Source organism: Babylonia areolata, chromosome 23 (assembly GCF_041734735.1).
Source record: "Babylonia areolata isolate BAREFJ2019XMU chromosome 23, ASM4173473v1, whole genome shotgun sequence".
Classification (NCBI taxonomy): Eukaryota; Metazoa; Mollusca; class Gastropoda; order Neogastropoda; family Buccinidae; genus Babylonia; species Babylonia areolata.
In genome coordinates this window covers 37,424,613-37,446,123 of record NC_134898.1, presented here as the reverse complement: position 1 = coordinate 37,446,123, position 21,511 = coordinate 37,424,613, and the positions used below count along the sequence as shown (strand labels likewise).

The following is a 21,511-nucleotide window of genomic DNA, read 5'->3' as shown; positions in this document are numbered from 1 at the left end:
TCTCTGTCTCTCACTCTCACGATCTCTCTTTCTCTCTCTCTTCCAACGGTGGACATAATATTAGCATATTGGCCGACATATATCTGCCGTTGACAGAGAGAGAGAGAGAGAGGGATGGGGGTGGGGAGGCAGACAGACGGACAGACAGACAGACAGGCAGAAACAGAGAGACACAGAGACACAGTCAAAATTACAAAGAAGAAAGTGAGATGTCTGTTCTAATATAAAAATTAAAAAAAAGCAAAGAAAGCACAGGGCACCCAAACCCTCAAAACCACGGAGATAAACACACACACACACACACACACACACACACACACACACACACACACACACACACACACACACATATACATACATACACACACAGAGACACATGCACGCGCGCGCGCGCGCACACACACACACACACACACACACACACACACACACACACACAACACAACACAACACAACACAACACACACCGATAAAGAGGTAAAATAAAATACATAGATAAATATCAAACGGGGCAGGGTGGGTGGGAAGGGAGAGAAAGGTGAAGGGTAGAGAAGGCGAGGAGAGGGAGAGTGCTTTCCTTCAAACGTCAAAGTAGACAAGAGTCATGTTTGACCCGATTCAAAAATAACCAACGGGAGTTTAATGTGGCACCGGTCCAGACCCTCCACTCCCCCCCCCCTCCCCCTCCCCTCTCCCAAACCCCCCCCCCCCCACACACACACCTCCCCTCCACTTTCCCTCTGCACGCTGCGTTGCAAAGGTTGGGGAGCCAAACTGTCAATTTACACCCACGCTGTAAAGAAAAAAAGATTAAAAAAAAATAAATAATAATAATAATAACCACCTCCGTGAATCTGCTGACAGCGCAGAATTATTTTGATTTCGACTTGCACATTCACTCATGGGCTTTAGTTAGTGCACATCCGAATTAATGAGTTATGACTTACAAACAACAACAATAAAAAACAACAACCAAAAACACCCCAAAAAACAAACATATAACACATATGACTTTTTAAAAGAATAACACCGTCTAAAAACACTTATAGTGAATAGACGTTAAACTGAAGATAGAAAAAAAAAAAGAATAACACACACACACACACACACACACAGAGAGAGAGAGAGAGAGAGAGAGAGAGAGAGAGAGATCGAGTTCTACTTTAAGAAATAGTCTTTCCATTTACGGACACATCGGAACAGCGAGTTTTGACGTCTTGAAATAAACCCATCTTCCGTTATTTTGCTGACGCACCTGGAAAGCGAGGTATAACGTTATAACGTAACCTTCCTTTATTTTGTGGACAGATTCGGAAAGCGAGTTATGCATGATCAAATAAACTAATTTCCCATTCGTCGACACATCCGAAAAGCGATTTACAAAATCATAAAATGGTCTTCCATTTGTCGACACATCCGAAAAACGAGTTATAACATTATGAAATGATCTTCCATTTGTCGACACATCCGAAAAGCGAGTTATAACATTATGAAATGATCTTCCATTTGTCGACACATCCGAAAAGCGAGTTATAACATTATGAAATGAGCTTTCATTTGTCGACACATCCGAAAAGCGAGTTATAACATTATAAAATAATCTTCTATTTTCCGACACATCCGGGAAACGAGTTATAGCATTATGAAATAATCTTCCATTTTGTCGACACAGCCGAAAAGCGAAATGTGACGCTATGAAGCAGCCATTGAAGTGGAGAGGAATTGCAAACCCTGGTCATCACGCCTGCAGTGGAAAATGCTAGGAACAGCCACAATATTTCTTCTTCTTTCGCGGGCTGCAGCGCCCACGTTCACTCGTATGTGGGCTTTTACGTGTATCACCATTTTTACCCCGCCAAGTATGCAGCCATACTCCGTTTTCGGGGATGTGCATGCTTGTTTCCGTAACCCACCGAAACCTGACATGAATTACAGGATCTTTAACATGCGTATGTGATGGTCTGCTTGTGTATACACACGAAGGGCGTTCAGGCATAAGCAGGTCTGCACATATGTTGACCAGGGAAATGGAAAAAAAAAAAATCTCTACCCTTTACCCAGCAGGCGCCATTACCGAGATTCGAACCCGGGGCCCTCAGATTCAAAGTCCAAAGTTTAAACCATTCGGCTATTGCGCCCGTCTGCCACAGGATTTAAAACGTGTTTTGGGGTTGTTGTTTTTGTTGTTGTTGGTGGTGGTGGTGGTGGTGTTTTTTTTTGTTTTTTTTTTGTTTGTTTTTGTTTTTTTGTCCAAAGAATTACGGTGAGTCTTTTCCTGCTTTGGTCCGGCGGTGTCGGCCATGTCCGAGAGATTGATGCACACGCAGACACTTGTAGCTGGTCAGTTACGTGCTGTTATCAACAGTGATGGTCAGGAGGTCAGAGAGCTTCTTTTTTTTTCCCCCATAGCCGCGAGAGCACCACCCCTACAGTGAATTTTAATACGTGTAGTGTTCAGAAGATCAAAGGGGACCAACTAATCGATTTTTATTTGCCTGGCCTGATCCTACAACAGAGCGATGTGTGTGTGTGTGTGTGTGTGTGTGTGTGTGTGTGTTTTACCGGAAAAGAAAAATGTTTTGCAGGAACCGATTTTGCCGTGGGTTTATTCTAGTTGAACTACGTCAAAGGAGAAACGTTAGAGACCGGAATTCAAGAATCCAGAGTGCACTCACTGGGGCTCAGAGAGACAGACAGACAGACAGACAGACAGAGACAGGGACAGAGAGAAAGGGGATGGAGTGACAGGGGACGGAGGTGGGTAGGTGGGGGCGTGGGGGGGGGTACGAAAGGAAGCTTCAGTGTTGCCTTTTGCACGGTGTCACGTGTTCTTACGGCTCATGCAGAAAGTTACATGCCAAACCACAGCTTCGTCAGTTCGCAAACAACATATGCAAACGCAATCAAGAAAGAAAAGAAAAAAAAAGAGAGAATGAAGAAAGGAAAGAAAGGAAAGAAAAGAAAGAGAGAAAGATCAAAGAATTCCACCTCGTAGAAAAAAGTACGAGAGTGATCTGACTGAAGCGGAAAAGCAAATGTCATCCACAATCCACGCACAAACATCGTCTGACAGCAAGGACGGTTTTGTTTGTTTGTTTTGTTTTGTTTTGTTTTTTTGTTGTTGTTTTTTCCGGAGGATGGGTTTTTCCCCAAACACTTGTTGCACTCGATAGGTCGTTCGGACCATCATATGACCACGTTTAAGATGCACGTGTTACGTGTGGTTTACAGAGACTGTTTAAGATGCAGTTGCTACGTGTGGTTTACAGAGACTGTTTAAGATGCACTTGCTACGTGTGGTTTACAGAGACTGTTTAAGATGCACTTGCTACGTGTGGTTTACAGAGACTGTTTAAGATGCACTTGCTGCGTGTGGCCTGTAGAGACTGTTTAAGATGCACTTGTTACGTGTGGTTTACAGAGACTGTTTAAGATGCACTTGTTACGTGTGGTTTACAGAGACTGAAAAAAATGTACTTGCTACGTGTGGTTTGCAGAGACTGTTTAAGATGCACTTGCTACGTGTGGTTTACAGAGACTGTTTAAAATGCACTTGCTATGTGTGGTTTACAGAGACTGTTTAAAATGCACTTGCTACGTGTGGTTTACAGAGACTGTTTAAAATGCACTTGCTACGTGCGGTTTACAGAGACTGTTTAAAATGCACTTGCTACGTGCGGTTTACAGAGGCTGTTTCTTGACTTATTTCAGTGTTGATGATTAATCTCTCTCTCCCTCCCTCCCCCTCTCTATGTCTCTTTCTCTCTCTCTCTCTCTCTCTGTGTGTGTGTGTGTGTGTGTGTGTGTGTGTGTGTACATTTTATAGATATTATACATATGATTATATATGTATATACATATATTACCGGACAACTTTTATTTGCCGTGCCAGAGAGAGAGAAATGAGAGAGAATAACAGACAGACAGACAGACAGACTAACAAAGAGAGGGGCGTCAAAACCATGGTTTTGTTTCTGATACAGGAATAGGTGTTTTTTTTTACGGTTAATATATATATATACTTTTTTTTAATTGAAGCTGTATTTCATGTATCAGTCTGTTCCAATTAGAACTATGAAATATGAAGTGTACGACTGTATGCATTTTTTTTATACACTCTAAAGACATGGGTAATGTATTTATAATGCCGTTTGAACAGCGGGGTGAGTCGAGTTTAACGCTTTATATGTTTTAAGTTTTAGCACTTTTAAGTGGGAGGGAGTGGTTTATAGGACAGGGTATTTGTGTATCTTATACTCTTTCGCATTTAGCGCAGGCAAAAGAACCCACGGCAAGAAAGTGGTTGCCCTGTCCCTGGCAAACATCTGTAGAAAAATCCATTAAAACACACACACACACACACACACACACACTTGTGTCTATACATATAGCAGTATACAGAAATAGAGAAGTCTATGAATAGAGTAGTGAACAGAAATAGTTTGTATTTAAATAGGGTAGCAAAAAGAAACAGAGAAGTCTACAAACAGTGAGTAAACAGAACTAGCGAAAAATCCACACAAAAAAAGCAAACACCCCCCCCCAAAAAAAAAAAAACAACAACAAAAAAAAACAAACAACAAAAAAAAACAAAAAAACAACAACAACAAACAACAAAAAAACAAACAAACCCCAAAACAAAAAAAAACAAAACAAAACAGGGTCAAACAGAAATAGAGAAGTCTCTGTATAGAACAGTCCACAGAAATTGACAAGTCTGTACAAGACTCGAGTAGCCAGCAGAAACGAGAGGAGTATATAAACAGAGTAGCAAACAGAAATGACTAATCGACAGAGCAGTAAACAGAAACAGAGTGGTCAAAAGAGTACAAGAAACCAGAAATATTCAGAGAAGTCTGTAAAATGGATGCAGCAGTAAACAGACAGATGAGAGAAGTACGTGAATAGCATATGAGCGTCCCATCACCCGTCGCCTAAGCCTGGGACATGGGCCGCCAACTAGAACTCTCCCCAGCCAACTGGGTCCTGGGTGAGTCGCTCCAGCTGTCCCCGTGTGCGGCCTGTCCTCTTCAATGTCTACCTCCAGATCACGGCTGTCACCCCCCCCCCGCCCCCGCCCCCCGACCCCCCACCTCCCCCGCCGCCCCCCCTCCCCCAGCGGGTTCCATGGAGGTCAGGACTTGCCTTGTGATGCTGGATGTAGGCTTGTGGAGCATGTGGCTGAGCTGCTCAGTCTCCGGCGTCTTGGGGGGGTGGGGGGGGGGGGTAGGGGGGGGGGGATCTCATCTCAGTTCTGTAAGCTGCTGTCTTGTTCGTTCGTTCGCACAGTTCTCCATTCAGTGATGCAGTCTGGCCAGCGAGCCCGGGGGGGAATCCTGAGGCAGGTGTTGAACAAAGCCTGGATTCTCTTCATGGTGGGTGACAGTGATTCTCCAGAAGCCAGTTGCAATGCTCGGACGGAAGAGCCTAGTGTGGTCGTAACCCGCTACTGACTGTGTGTAGTATGGAACTGACCAATGGCGTAGTTCGGTCAACGTAGGCATTTAATCACGAAGTGTAACTGTCAGAAAGTTAGAACCAAGCGATGCAACTGGCACCTGCAGGTCTCTGGACTAGGCTTCACTGTAGTGCTGAACAGGTCAAGTCCTTAGATAGAGTGGTAAACAGAAAATACGAGAATGAGGAGGGTGTGTGTGTGTGTGCGTGTGTGTGTGTGTGTGTGTGTGTGCGTGTGTGTGCGTGCGTGCGTGCGCGCACATCTCTGTGTGTGTATGTGTGTGTGTGTGTGTGTGTGTGTGTGTGCGTGCGCAAGCGTGCGAGTGTGTGTTTGTGTTTTTTTTTTTTATCTTCAGTTTAACGTCTATTCACTATAAGTGTTTTTAGACGGGTGTGTTTGTGTCTATGTGTACGTGTGTGTCTGCGTGTGTGTACGCGCATGTGTGTATGCGTGCGTGCGTGTATGTGTGCGTGCGTATGCGTGTGTGTTTGTTTCTCCTCAGTCTGTAAAAAGAAAAAAAAATCGGACAATAAGAAAAGCGCTTTATCACCTTAGCCAGCAAACCCCAATGAACACGTTATACGCTTTTAGATACGAACAACAAATCTAAGAAAACATCTTACACATCATACACGCCATTGCGGAAATCTGAAACAAACAATGATGGGTTCAGCACAGCACATTTTCCCTTTGATATCAGATTCACCCAGTGACTCAGTTTTGAAAACAGAGAGAGAGAGACAGAGAGAGACACAGAGACAGACAGACACACACACACACACACACACACACACACACACACACACAGAGACACACACACAGAGAGAGAGAGAGAGAGAGAGAGAGAGAGAGAATATGATCAGACGAGAAAATCACTTTCCCCCACAGCAAAAACCGACGAGCCTAAGGCTGTTAATGGAACGTGACGTCAGCCAATGTTTCCACAGTGGACACACTCAAAACATGTCTCTCAGCACTGCTGGGATTATCTGTGAAAGGCAGGTATTACATCATGATGTGAGCGCCGGTGTCATGTACCAGAATGACCCCCCCCGTCCTCATTATTGTTACCCTAGGCTGTGCTGTGTACGTCCGAAGGGCAACTCCAATGAATACCATTTCGTGTTACCATTCAGCGTAACTCTCAGATTTACCCATGCCTTTCGTTTCTAAAATATTCTAAGCTACAGATAACAACAATCTATACATAAATGATTATCAAGACACGCACGCACGCATGCACGGACGCATGCACACACACACACACACACACACACACACACACACACACACACACACACATCTTTATTTAAGTTAGCGAATTATGTGTTAAATAGTCCAGTTGGTTGTTTATTATAGGTCCCCACATCATCCTCTTTTCAAATAATAATCTGTAGAAGTATTGCATACAATATTTGATTATTGATTAATTTTCTGTCCTTATCCCGCTTTCCCACATCCCCCCTCACACACACACTCTTCCAATATTATGTTTTTCTTTCTCCACTCACTGACACCCACCCTCTCCATTTTACATGTTGTACTCTATCTTTTCCACCTTCTGTTCTCTCTCTCTCTCTCTTCCTTCCTCAATCCCTTCCCCCTCGCCTCCCCCCCCCACCTCCTCGCCCCCCCCCACCCTCCGGCCCCCTTCCACCTCAACCGCCTTAGATTTTCACAAATGATGATTTCTAATTAATGATAATGATAATCACCATTATGATAGAAATAATAACAATACAAATAATAATACAAACACAAATAATAATACAAATAATATAGTAGTAGTAGTAGTAGTAGTAGTAATGATAATAATAATAATAATAATTATTATTATTATTGTTATATATTAATGATAATATCATTTATTTTCAGTCTTGTGATTGCATCTCAATGATTGTGTGTTCGTTCGTTTATTCATTTACAGACTGTTCATCTAAGATGATGATATTAGACTGAAGGTCGAGGCATAAGATCCGATACAGCAAAAGAAAGTTGCACGTATGTATGTAAAATTAATGATAAAAGTTCTGAAGCAACACGGAACACACAAGAAAACAAGAAAGAGAGTGGGCAGGATTTGGGGGTGGGGGGCTGGAGGTTAGGGAAGCAAAGATAATGACAGTGATGATGATGATGATGATGATGCTGACAAGAGAATAGGTGGGGCGTATATTTTGAAAAAAACCAAAAACAAAACAAAAAAAACACAAAAAAAAAAAAAAAACAAACAAAACAAACAAAAAACCCCAACAACAACCAACCCTTGAATAAAAAAATTTAAAAAATTAATAAAAATTAAAAACCCTCCCATTGAGAATTTCTGGACATGTCACATTGTATTTCTGTGGGCGGCTGTTCCAGAGAATTCAGGATTAATTTTGGGGATCAGAAGGATGATTCAGAATGGAGTTAAATCGGGCTTTGCTCTTAAACAAAAACAACAACAACAACAACAACAACAACAAACTCCCTGTGAGTCATTTTTTTTTATAGGGTTTTTATTTTCGTTTTTTTTGTCATTAGGGAATATGGTGTTTTATATGTTATATATCAGTCGTGTCCGACTATGACCATGAGAACAGCAGAGAGGAGGCAACTGCTGTCTCAACCATCTCGGCTGGAATTTGATGATAGTGGAGAATGGCTTGCCCAAGTTACATCCCCACGCTCTCGGTCAGGAGGGTTCCAGAACAGCCAGTCTTCTGCAGCACTGAGAGCCAGTAGAATTTTGCCTCCCTTGTTTGGGAGTCATAATCCTTCACACAAAAGACTAAGCTGTAAATGACTTCCTATATTACTGTTGGAGAAATCATTGATCATACAGCTTCTCACTTTGCTGTTGGCCAATGATATTCTGAAACCTTCGCTTACATTCAATTTTGATATCAATATCAGCTGAGGATCAAGTCTTGTGCGAACGTTTATAAAAAAAACTGTTTCTCTCTCTCTCTCTCTCTCTCTCTCTCTCTCTCTCTCTCTCTCTCTCTCTCTCTCTCCTTCCCTCTCTCTCTCCTTCCCTCTCCCTCCCTCCCTCCTCTCCCTCCATCTTCTCCTCTCTCTGTGTTAAATTTATTCCGGGGTAAAAAAAAAAAAAAAAAAGTAATGGAGAGGTAACGTAACCATAGTCTTGTTGTACCTGGCCACTCCACCACCGCAGACTCACACTGTTCCCTGTTTAAAACAATGAGGCGAAAGCCGTCCATTGCACTGTCATCACTGCACTGTGTTGCACTGTGTCCTGTTTGAAACAGCGAGGCCTAAAACTATCCCTTGCACTGTCATCATTGCAATGTGTCCTGTTTGAAACAGCGAGGCCTAAAACTATCCACTGCACTGTCATCATTGCAATGTGTCCTGTTTGAAACAGCGAGGCCTAAAACTATCCCTTGCACTGTCATCATTGCAATGTGTCCTGTTTGAAACAGCGCGGCCTAACTCTATCCCTTGCACTGTCATCATTGCAATGTGTCCTGTTTGAAACAGCGAGGCCTAAAACTGTCCATTGCACTGTCATCATTGCAATGTGTCCTGTTTGAAACAGCGAGGCCTAAACCTATCCCTTGCACTGTCATCATTGCAATGTGTCCTGTTTGAAACAGCGAGGCCTAAAACTATCCCTTGCACTGTCATCATTGCAATGTGTCCTGTTTGAAACAGCGCGGCCTAACTCTATCCCTTGCACTGTCATCATTGCAATGTGTCCTGTTTGAAACAGCGAGGCCTAAAACTATCCCTTGCACTGTCATCATTGCAATGTGTCCTGTTTGAAACAGCGAGGCCTAAAACTATCCCTTGCACTGTCATCATTGCAATGTGTCCTGTTTGAAACAGCGAGGCCTAAACCTATCCCTTGCACTGTCATCATTGCAATGTGCCCTGTTTGAAACAGCGAGGCCTAAAACTATCCCTTGCACTGTCATCATTGCAATGTGTCCTGTTTGAAACAGCGAGGCCTAAAACTATCCCTTGCACTGTCATCATTGCAATGTGTCCTGTTTGAAACAGTGAGGTCTAAAACTATTCATTGCACTGTCATCATTGCAATGTGTCCTGTTTGAAACAGTGAGGCCTAAGTCACTCATTACACACTAATCATTGTACTCTGTCGTGTTTGGAACAAACATTTCCGTGGAAGCTAAATGAATGGCAAGCCGGGTCCGTATAGCACAAAGTTAACCCAACCCCATCCCCCCACCACCACCACACACCCCCACCCACCCACCACGCCTCCATGACCGTAACGTATGGTGTTGTCATGACCCGGACCACACCAGAATCAACAGACAGAAGGGCTGCTTCTGTTTCTAGAACAAAGTCCCGCCACCGACCGTGCATCCCGTGCCGCTGATCGCCTTCTGTCAGTTTCCTCTCTCCACTCCCGCTCCCCCTAGCCGTTCTTTGGACTGACTTGCGAAAACAGCAGAAAGTCTGGAACAACATCCATGTCCACACAGTTTGCCTGACAGAGCCAGACAGTGCTTCCTCGGTAAACGTGAGTATTTATTCTCTCGAGATTAACTCTCTCCTTACGAACCGCGAAAGAATCGACGTTAACAACGTTTCACCCCAATTACCATCATCAAAATATTGCAAGCGGAAGGCTCTTACACTGAAGAGGTGAATGTTGACGAAGAATCCCACAGTTCTGACGACGGAAGCTAAAGGTTGGGTCATTCAGGCACCCACTGGACATCCGAGGGGTCTGTGTAGAGGAGAAGAGAGGACTGGCCGTACTGAGTGAGTTAAGAAATACAGCGCGCGGTGTACACATCTGACATGAGCGATAGATTATAAGGTCACAAGAATTGTTCTTCTTCCGGGATTGTCCTCTTCAATAACCTGATTTAATGATGGAGGTTTTAATGGAGTCAGAGCAAGAGCTGAAGAAACCGTTGATCAGGTTGAAGAAATATCCACTCTTTTTTGGACAACGGACACGGAAAATGTCCACAGGAAAAACACTGTTTTGTGGGTGTCATCTCCGGATGAACGATCTTTACAACGTCTAACAAGAGTGACTTGTAAATCTGTCGTATTTCTGGTGTTTCTCTGTTTGTTCTTCTTCTCCTTCTTCTCCTTCTTCTTCTCCTTCGTTCGTGGGTTGCAACACCCACATTCACTCGTATGTACACGAGTGGGCTTTTATGTGCATGACCGTTTTTACCCCGCCATGTAGGCAGCCATCTGTATGTTGTATTTCTCTTTTTATCACAACAGATTTCTCTGTGTGAAATTCGGGCTGCTCTCCCCAGGGAGAACGCGTCGCTGCACGACAGCGCCACCCTTTTTTTTTTCTTTTTTTTTTCCTGCGTGTAGTTTTATTTGTTTTTCCTATCGAAGTGGATTTTTCTACAGGATTTTGCCAGGAACAACCCTTTTGTTGCCGTGGGTTCTTTTACGTACGCTAAGTGCATGCTGCACACGGGACCTCTATTTATCGTCTCATCCGAATGACTAGCGTCCAGACCACCACTCAATGTCTAATGGAGCGGGAGAAAATATCGAGGGTTGAGCCGTGATTCGAACCAGCGCGCTCAGATTCTCTCGCTTCCTTGGCGGACGCGTTACCTCTAGACCATCACTCCACACAATATATATATATATATATATATATATATATATATATATATATATATATATGTGTGTGTGTGTGTGTGTGTGTGTGTGTGTGTGTGTGTATTGTATTTGTATTTATCTTCTTATCATAATAGCCATACTCCGAGGCTCACAAACGAACAAAGAAGAAGAAGAATCAGAAGATACCTGTCTACCTTTGTTTGTTCATGTCTGTCTTTGTTTTGTTTTTTTCTACAGCTTTTATTCCCCGTCTCCCTTTGTTTGTCCATGTCTCTCTTTGTTAAGTCCTGTTGTGTTTCGCGGTGCAGGTGCTATTGCTCTTCCTTGTCCCTCCCCCTGAACTTTTCCGATCTCCTTTCATCTAGTTCAGAGCCACACGTCGACTGTATTGTGTTACTTACTCTGTCGTTGCATGGTTTTGAAACACAGTTTCAGTTTTCAGTAGCTCAAGGAGGCGTCACTGCGTTCGGACAAATCCATATACGCTACACCACATCTGCCAAGCAGATGCTTGACCAGCAGCGTAACCCAACGCGCTTAGTCAGGCCTTGAGAGAGAAAAAAAAAAAAAAACTATGATAATAATAATAGATAAATACATAAAAAAAGGAACTACTACTACTAATAACAATATGTATAAGGCGCAAAAACTTGATGAAGTTAACTATAAGCGTACAAATAAATAAATAAATAAATGATAAAATAAAATAAAATAAATAAATAAATAAATAATAATAATATACAGACAACGAAACAGACAACGTGAAGTTAGTTAAAGTGAATGTCACAACATTCACGTTGTCAGTAGGCTCGTTCTGTTCAGTTCTATCGAGTGATTTTTGGTAGTGGTGGTTGTTTTTTTTTTGTGTTTGTTTGTTTGTTTGATTTTTGTTGTTGTTGTTTTTTGCCTGTATACGCTTTTGAATTTACAGGAGCGGTTTTACTTACAGAATGTTTTTCATTTTCAGTGTGTATTTCTGTAAATGATATGTATAGGTAACGCTGTAATTAGCGTGGTGATTTGAATAAGTGTATAGAATTAATACATACCGTGTCCTCGATCTTGTCAAAGAGGAATGAATGCGCAGTAACCGTTGTAAGTGTCTAGATGTGTGCATGGTTGAGAATCGAAGCCATCTGTGAGCTAGCCTTGACAACACCACCAACACTTTTTACATAAGCAAAGCCAATACTTTTCCCCCTATCCCTGGCCAGACTATCTCTTAATTTTGTCTAACACCCTGTTGTTTCTTTTCCATAAATGTTTTCCCATTCATGAAGGCATATTTAGATGCTGTCAGCAAATATTCACCTTCGCACACACACACACACACACACACACACACACACACACACACACACACACACACACACACACCCTCAATCCCCACCACCTGCTTGTTATATAATGACCTGTGTACAATAAAATTAATGGTCTGTCAGTCTAAAAAGTCAGTCTGTCTGTCTGTCTCTCTGTCTGTCTGTCTCTCTTATTCTCTGTTGTCAATGACAGTTTTTGTGTGTGTTTTGTTTGTTTGTGTGTGTTTTGTTTGTGTGTGTGTGTGTGTACGTGTGTGTGTGTGTGTGTGTGTGTGTGTGCGTCTGTGTGTCTGTGTGTGTGTGTCTGTGTTCACCAACAGGACCATTGTCTACCTATACCCAATCCCCCCACACACCCCCTGCTCCCCCCTGTGTCTGTTGCCAGGTGCCTCGGAAGAGCTTTGGGGGCACGGACGGGTAGAACCTCTGGTCATCATTCTCCTCGCCACCATCCACCCCTCCTCCATCCACCCTCACTGCACGTCTTCACCCTCCTTCCTTCCTTCCTTCCTTCCTTCCTTCCACCCGTCACCCTCCAGCAGCCAGCATCTCCTCCGATCTTCAAAAAACCACCTCAAAGAAAGAGATCCTCCTCAGCCTTAACCAACACTCCCTTCAAGCAAGGGTAAAAAAAAAAAAAAAAAAAAAAGGGAATGGCAGTGACGAGGCCTAACACCTCCACCACCCCGCCGATGATGCCGATGCTGCTGCTGCTGCTGAGCGCGGTGGCGCTGCGCTATGGCGGAGTGCAGGGCAGCTACGAGCACACGTGCACCCTGGCCACGCGCTCCCGGGGCGCGCACCCCTACGGCATCTGCGGCAAGAACCTGGCGCGGATCGTCAGCATCCTGTGCGCGCCTCGCGGCTACGTCGGCAACTGGTTCACCAAAAGGTCCGCGTCCAAAAGGCCAGGTACAGCTTTGAATCCAGAACTCATATTTTTTTTTAATTTTTAATTTTTAATTTTTTTAATTTCTTCTTCTTCTTCTGATTCTCCTTCTCCTCCTCTTCCTCTTTCTTCTTCTTCTTCCTCCTCCTCCTTCTCCTTTTTCTTCCTCCTCCTCCTCCTCCTTCTTCTTCCTCCTCCTCTTCCTCCTTCTTCTTCTTCCTCCTCCTTCTCCTTCTTCTTCCTCCTCCTCCTCATTCTTCTTCCTCCTCCTCCTCCTCTTTCTTCTTCTTCTTCCTCCTCCTACTCCTTCTTCTTCTTCTTCCTCCTCCTCCTCCTCTTTCTTCTTCTTCTTCCTCCCCCCCCTCCTCCTCCTTCTTCTTCTACTTCTTCCACTTGACAACCAACATCAGCATGTTGATGAAAATTGTCGTTTTGTGGGAGGTTGCTCCTGGGCGCTGTTTGACTGGGCTGCCGAGAGATGTGCTATCAATTGATATGAGAGATCGGACGCAGTCCACTGGTGGGTTCGCATCTACTTCCAGCTAGGCCAGTCCGGTTACTGTAGCGGTCCCCGTGAATATACCCTCGCCTTCTACGACACTACTTACCAGTGGACAAAAAAACAGGGTGGGCGGGGATGGGGCGGGTGGGGTTTCTGGCTGGCAGACGGGGGCTGGGGACGGAGGGGGGGGGGACTAAACAGGAGTGTTGGGGGTAAGAGGGGGGGGGGGGGGGGATAAATCTGCTCTGTTGTGTCACAGGCAGGAGACTTGAAGTAGTCCAGCAACTGTCATAAAACCCATCAAAAAATGAATTTTGGACAAACTAAAACTTTTACACAACAAACAGGTTAAAGCAATAGGAGGAATTTTTTGTTTAATGTCCCGTCACACATATCGGTGATTGAAGACATTTTGTTAAAGTATTTATGAATACATCTGAGTATTATCGGTTAGAAGGGGTGGGAGATGTGGATGAATGGAGGGTTGGGGGAAACTGGGCAAATGAGGGTAAAAATGTGGGTGAAATTTGGAAGACAAACAAAACAAAACAAAAAACAAACGAAAAAAAAAACCCAACAACCTCTAAATACAGTGACAGGAAATTACTTAAAGGACTTAAAGCAATACATTCTGAGCACATGCAGGATCTTCCACAAGACATAGCTATGGATTGCGAACTTTAAAACAGAGAAGGTGTGGAACAGTAGAGTGGTGTGTGTGTGTGTGTGTGTGTGTGTGTGTGTGTGTGGTGGTGGTGATGATGATGTGTGGGATGTGTGGTGGATATACGACTTGGGTCTGGGTGGGTTGTTTTTTTTTTTGGGGGGGGGAGAGGGTTGGGGGGGTGGATGTATGAGTGTGTGGCTTGAGTGCGAGGTGTTGATGGCAGTGAAAACATTCTCAAGAACTGTGTATCAGAGAGGAGAGGGGTGGGGAAAGAGGGGAGGGAGAGAGAGAGGAGGAGGAGGGGGGGAAGTTACTGTATGTTAACTAGGGTCAATAAGGACATTTGATGAGTGTTTGTTGAATTGTTTCCTGCAAGGTCAGTAATAAAGTTTGATGTAGTATTGAAGAAATTGTCACATAAGGAAGTGTAGTGATTTGAGAAATTGTCACATAAGGAAGTGGGGGGTGATTAGTTGTAGATCTGTCTGTCAGTGTCAGCAAGAAAGTTTGATTTGATAAGTGTTTGTGGGCTTATGTCATCCAGGTGCAGTAAGGAACTGGATGAGTGTTTATGTACTTACGTCCCTCAGGTTCAGCACTAATGTTGGGTGAAATTGAAGGACTTAAGTCCTTCAAAGTTGACGGGTATGTTTAATGAACATTTATGGGCTTGTGTCCTCAATTTTTAGTACGGGAATTTAATAAGTATTTATATACTTTTCCCTTTCGATGAGTATTTATGGACTTACGACATCCATAGTGATCAGAGAAGTTTGAGCATTTATGGGATTGTGTGGCCTGCTGGAGGGTCGAAGAGGACGTTTGATGAGCGTTTAAAGACTAATGCCCTTCAGGATCAGCAAGGTGGTTTAATGAGTATTTATGTAGTTTTCCTTCGGGGTTAGTAAAAGACGTTTGATGAGTATTTATGGACGTCTGTCCTCCTCCATAGTAGTATTGATGGGACTGTGTGGCCTGCTGGAGGGTCGAAGAGGACGTTTGATGAATGGTTTATTTATGGACAGTGTGACGCCCCCCCTCTCCCCCACCCTCACCCCCGGGACCAAACAAAAAGAGGATTTGTTTTGTTAATGAAATCGTGTGCTCCGTTGATCAGTCAGGAACGGAGTTTGAGAGCTGTATTATTAATGGACATAATAATATTCCTTCTAGCCCCGAAGCACCCGTTGACCAAGGTAGCCAAAAAGCAATCCATCGTTGTTGTTTGTTAGGTAGGCGGTGGGTGGGGAGTGTGTGTGTGGGGGGGGTGGGGGTGGGGATAGGCAGTAGGAGCCAGCGAGGGGCGGGAGGGAGAGGGGAGGGGAGGGGAAGGGGAGAGGGAGAGAGAGAGAGAGAGAGAGAGTAGCGTGGCATTGATTGGAGAGTACCAGCCGACACAGGAGAGTCATGTTCCTGAGCAATATCTGGATCCGTTCTGGACACGAGGACAGCAATTAGTGTGAACTGATGGGGGGGGCGGCGGACAGACAGGGGGAGACTGACGTCTTGTACTCCAGTTACTTCTTTGACATTCGTAGTCTGCCCCCCCCCCCCTCCGCTCCCCCTCCCCCCCCCCCGCACCCCCTCTCTCTATCTCCCTCTCTCGCTCTCTCTGTCTCTGTCTCTCTCTGTGCCCCCTCCCCTCTCTCTCTGTGTGCCCCGCTCTGTCTCTGTGCCCCCCCCCCCTCTCTCTCTCTCACTCTGTGTGTGTCTCTCTGTGTGCCCCCTCCCCTCTCTCTCTCTCTGTGTGCCCCCTCCCCTCTCTCTCTATGCCCCCCTCTCTCTCTCTCACTCTCTCTCTCTCTCTGTTTCTCTGTGTGCCCCCTCCCCTCTCTCTCTCTTTGTGCCCCCTCCCCCCCCTCTCTCTATCTGTGCCCCCCTCTCTCTCTGTACCCCCCCCCCCCATCTCCATGTGCCCCCCGCTCTCTGTGTGTGTTTGTTTCTCTCTCTCTCTTTGTCTCTCTATGTCTCTGTCTCTCTCTGCCCCGCCCCCACTCTCTCTCTCTCTCTGTGCCACCCCCCTCTCTCTGTCTGTCTCTCTCTCTGTGTCTCTCTCTTTCTCTGTCTCCCCCCTCTCTCTCTGTCTCTGTCTCTCTCTGTCTCTCTCTGTCTCTCTCTCTCTCTCCCCCCCTCTCTCTCTCTCCCCTCTCTTTGTCTCTCTCTCCATCTGACTGTCTGTCTGTATGAAATATTTGACTAATTTGTCAGAAGTGGCTGGATTTTATTTTTTCTTCCGATTTTGAATGCAAAGAAACAATACGCAGATACTCATTCACAATGAAAAACATTGGATGCAATAATTATACACGCTGTGATGCTTTGTTGTTGTTTTTTAAAACACGTGTGAGGTGATGGTTGATGATGGTTTTCAGAAACCCTGACTTTCTTGACCAAACTATTCCTCTGTCACCAGCATCTAGGGCGAAGCGGTTTGCATCGCGGTCTGACGTCATAGGGGATGCGGGTTTGGGTCCCACCAGAGGTGAGTTTCTTCGGCCTGTGGCCAGGGTTCAATTCTCTAATACTCATTTTTCCCTACTGATCTCTTCCCTACTCTTTCTCTCTCTTTCTCTCCCCCCCCCCTCCCTCTCTCCCCTTTTTCTCTCTCTCTCTCCCTCTCTCTGTCTCCCTGTCTATATGTTTGTCTGCCTGTCTATATCTCTCTCTGTCTCTCTCCCTCTCTCTCTCTGTCTGTCTGTGTCTCTCTTTCTCTATCTCTCTGTCTGTCTCTCCCTCGCTGTCTCTGTATCTCTTTCTCTCTCTTTCTCTCCCTCTGTCTCTGTCTGCCGCCCCCCCCCCTCTCTCTCTCTCTCTCTCTCTCTCACTCGCGCGCTCTTTCTGTGTATGAAATATTTCATCGATTGTAAAAAACAAAACAAAAACACAAAAAAAAAACGAAGAAAAAAAGCAGTTGGATTCTTTTTTTCTTTTTTCTTTTTAAGCAAAGAAACGAAACACTTTTCCAAAATTCACAAGACTTTGTGAATGGGGGATTCAGGATAAGTAGTGTGGGAGTAATGTTACCAAAATGGTGGATATGATGGGGCAGCAACAAAAGCAACGACAACGAAAATCCATTTGTTTGATTTCAGAAAGAAATGATGCGCGGTTCAAATATGACTGATTTTTTTTTTCCCGATGACTGACATTACGGTTTCAGAGAGGTTTTTTTTTTTTTTTTTTTTTTTAGTGATTCAGACCCTAATCTTTTGGTCCGTAATCTGTCGGCTTGTCCTTTGACGGCTTATGCGAGGATCGGTGTCGAATTGCTAGTATGTACAGGTGTGGTTTCTGTGAGATATCTTAGAATCATAATTTGTTTTCTGACTTTCTTGTTGACCTTCCATATTATGTGTGCCTTGTATCAGATAATTGTTTTGTGTCATTGTGTGAATCTCTTCTTCTTCTTTGTTCGTGGGCTGCAACTCCCACGTTCACTCGTATATACACGAGTGGGCTTTTACGTGTATAACCGTTTTTACCCCGCCATGTAGGCAGCCATACTCCGCTTTCAGGGGTGTGCATGCTGGGTATGTACTTGTTTCCATAACCCACCGAACGCTGACATGGATTACAGGATCTTTAACGTGCGTATTTGATCTTCTGCTTGCGTATACACACGAAGGGGGTTCAGGCACTAGCAGGTCTGCACATATGTTGACCCGGGAGATCGGAAAAAGTCTCCACCCTTTACCCACCAGGCGCCGTCACCGTGATTCGAACCCGGGACCCTCAGATTGAAAGTCCAGCGCTTTAACCATTCGGCTACTGCGCCCGTCCAGTGTGTGAATCTCGAACTTGAAATTAAAAAACCCAAAAAAACAACAACAACTTTAATTAACAGAATGTCTGCAATCACCACTAGTTGCAATCACCACTAGTTAGTATATGTTGTGACATGACATAGAAATAATTTTCCTCCTCCTCCTCCTCCTCCTCCTCCTCCTCCTGCTGATTTCAGATGCCGGCTTTGTGAACGAGAAGCTCCGCGGCATTCTTCTGAACAAGAGGGAGGCGCTGTCCTACCTGCAGACACGGGATCACAACAACAACAACAACAACAAGCATCGGGAGCCACGTGCCACCAGACGGGCGTTCGGTTCTCAAGGCATCACGTGCGAATGCTGCTACAACCGGTGCTCTTACTACGAACTATTACAGTACTGTAACTAGCCACCCTCCTCCACGCCACGCCTCCCCCCCCCCCCCCCCCCCCCCCGCCCCTTTACACCCCCCCCCAGCCCCCCAGCCCCCCCAGGCCCCCACTCCCCAACCTCCTCCTCTTGACCGTAACTGCTCAGTTCAGTGTCCGGTGTCTCAATCAAACCAGTACAGCATCCCCGTGACTTTGATGTCCAGTCGATCTCTTTTTTTTTTTCTTTTTTTGTTTTTTGTTTTTTGTTTGTTTGTTTTTTTGTTTTTTGTTTTGGTTTCTTCTTCATCTTTCGGATTTGATGGAATGCGTTAATTTATATTTGGCTGATCCTGAAAGTGTCAGGTGATTTGTTTCTCGTCTGTTTTCAGGATGGTGACTGCCACACAAATGTTCTTCTCCTCTTTGTCTCTCTGTCTTTGTTGTCTCTCTGTCTCTGTCTCTGTCCCCCCCCTCTCTCTCTCTCTCTCGTTTTTGTTGATTTTGTTTTTATTTGAGGGAGATGTGTTGTAGACTAATCTTTTTTTCTTGAAATAATGTGATTCCCACTTAGTTGAAATGCTGAGTTTATTTGTATTTGTATTTCTTTTTATCACAACAGATTTCTCTGTGTGAAATTCGGGCTGCTCTCCCCAGGGAGAGCGCGTCGCTACACTACAGCGCCACCCATTTTTTGGTATTTTTTTCCTGCGTGCAGTTTTATTTGTTTTTTTTCCTATCGAAGTGGATTTTTCTTCAGAATTTTGCCAGGAACAACCCTTTTGTTGCCGTGGGTTCTTTTACGTGCGCTAAGTGCATGCTGCACACGGGACCTCCGTTTATCGTCTCATCTCATCAATGTCATATTCTTGTTTTTGTTTTCCTTTTTTTCAGTTGCTTTCTTCGCTAGAAATGCGTATGGTCAAATATATGAATTGCATTTTGATGTTCAGTGTGTTCTTCAGAATAGGCGAAATGGTGTGCAGGAATATGATAACAGTTTCTGAGATTTTACAAGTTAGATCAAAGTACGCATTCAATAAAAACTCGAAGTGTCGGGGTTTTGTTTGTTTGTTTGTATGTTTTGGGATGTTTGTTTTTTTGTTTTTGTTTTTTTTTCTTTAATTTTGTTGGTACATATTTCAATGATCATTGGGATATAATATTTGCTCCATATGGAATTGCTTATTCCGTGAAAAGCATGTGTTGAAAAACATCCCTAACGAAACAGGAATTTTGATACTCGAGTATTGTTTTCACAACGCAGATAACACACACTATTTGGCTAATGGTCGGGAATCAGAAAAATGTGTTTATTAACATGATAAAAAAAACCCACCCTTTGTACAGGAGGAACTGATAAAGTTAGAGAGCTATAATGGGTCTGAGAAGAAAAAAAAACCTGTCAAAATACCAGCTTACAATTTTCTGACTGAAAGGGCACTTTGGAAAATATATTTTCATTTTATTTTTCAAGTATAGGAAATTGTATTGTCATTGTCAGTCGTTTTGAACGATGTTGTAAGCTTCCCCCCTAACTGCTTCTGTTTCTCTGCATCGTCCTCCCGCCCACCCTACCACCTTTTTTCTGGGTTTTTTTTCTGTTTGGTTTACTTTTTTTTTGGTCTTTCTTTCCAAACCAGGGTGTGTGGTTTATTGGTCCCATGACATGACACAGCGTTTATGGAGATCAGTCCGCACGCCCTTCTTCTATCTTAAAAACAACAGCACCAACCCAGGATATAGTTCTGACCATACTAAAAGCGTCAAAATCGGTCGAAACTAGAATTTTAAAGTTCAGAATTTAAAATGAAAAAAAAGGTGTGTGTGTGTGTGTGTGGGAGGGGGGGGAGGGATGGGGGGGGGCAGTTGGTCAACTGTGAAGAATTTCAAGATTTTTGTCAGAAACCAGGCCAAGCGCATCTCCAGAGAGGAGGTCTTAACACCCAAGATCAAGGCAGATCACAATGACCGCACCCTTTTGACTCTGACACACCATCTTCACAACATGGAAGTAAAAAACATTCTCTTCAAGAACTTCCCTGTCCTACAGTCTGACCCCAAAGTTGGCAAGACATTCAAGAACCCTTCTCTGATGGCCTTCAAAGGAGACCGTAACCTGGGCGATCATCTGGTTAGGTCGTCATTCCGACCCACAGCCCCCCAGAACCTCTGCTCCCTGGGCAACAGCTGCTGTGACAGACTGTAACCTGGGCGATCATCTGGTTAGGTCGTCATTCCGACCCACAGCCCCCCAGAACCTCCGCTCCCTGGACAACAGCTGCTGTGACAGACCTAAGTGCAAATGCTGTCCCTTCCTCAACACTACCACACTCACCTTCAAGGGGCTCTCAGGACGCCAGTTCACCATGAGGAGCAGTTTCACCTGCCAAACCAGTGATTTGGTATATGTGGTCCACTGCAGCCTGTGCGGTCATATCTACGTAGGCGAGACATACCGCACACTGGAAGAACGCAGCAAAGAGCACAGGGACAGCATCCTCCAGAAAAAGCAAACCCCTGTGGCTATACACTTCAACACTGATCCCCACAGCATAACCCACTTCTCCATATCAGTGGTCTGGCGCAACAGCACTGGTGACTCCTTCAAGAGAAAGAACATGAAGAAACAGATTATCCACCATCTCGGTACTACAGCACCATACGGCCTCAACATCAAGGACTAAACCAAATCACAGCTTCCCTCGTCCCCACCCTGCCCATTTCCCCCTTCCCTCCCCTCCCCCTCTTTTTCCTCTTCCCACGCCCCCCTTTCCTCTCACTGTCTAGATTTTCTCTCACTTCCTTCACCCATCCACCTTTTCCAACCAGCAGTGAACTGTCCTCAAGACAAGTGAATTTTATTCAACAGCCAGAAAACTGCACTTGTGACTGATGCTGTCTTCAGTTGCTTTGAAGAAGTCGAAGTACACAACTTCTCCTCTTCCAAGTGGATTCATAATT

The 21,511-nt window shown here is 44.5% G+C and overlaps 1 protein-coding gene across 5 annotated transcripts in view; it reads left to right on the top strand.

Annotated features, from left to right (window-relative positions):
- Positions 1-19,604, top strand: part of LOC143298190 (con-Ins Im2-like) — a 124,198-nt gene extending 104,594 nt beyond the window's left edge. For all 5 annotated transcript variants that reach the window (XM_076610947.1, XM_076610951.1, XM_076610952.1 and 2 more), the window contains 3 exons: positions 12,743-13,269; positions 16,829-16,897; positions 18,377-19,604. In XM_076610947.1, coding sequence (XP_076467062.1) covers positions 13,011-13,269; positions 16,829-16,897; positions 18,377-18,588 — 540 coding nt within the window. In that variant the 5' untranslated portion in view covers positions 12,743-13,010 and the 3' untranslated portion in view covers positions 18,589-19,604. The remainder of the gene's footprint in view (positions 1-12,742; positions 13,270-16,828; positions 16,898-18,376) is intronic.
- The last annotated feature ends 1,907 nt before the right edge of the window (positions 19,605-21,511 follow it).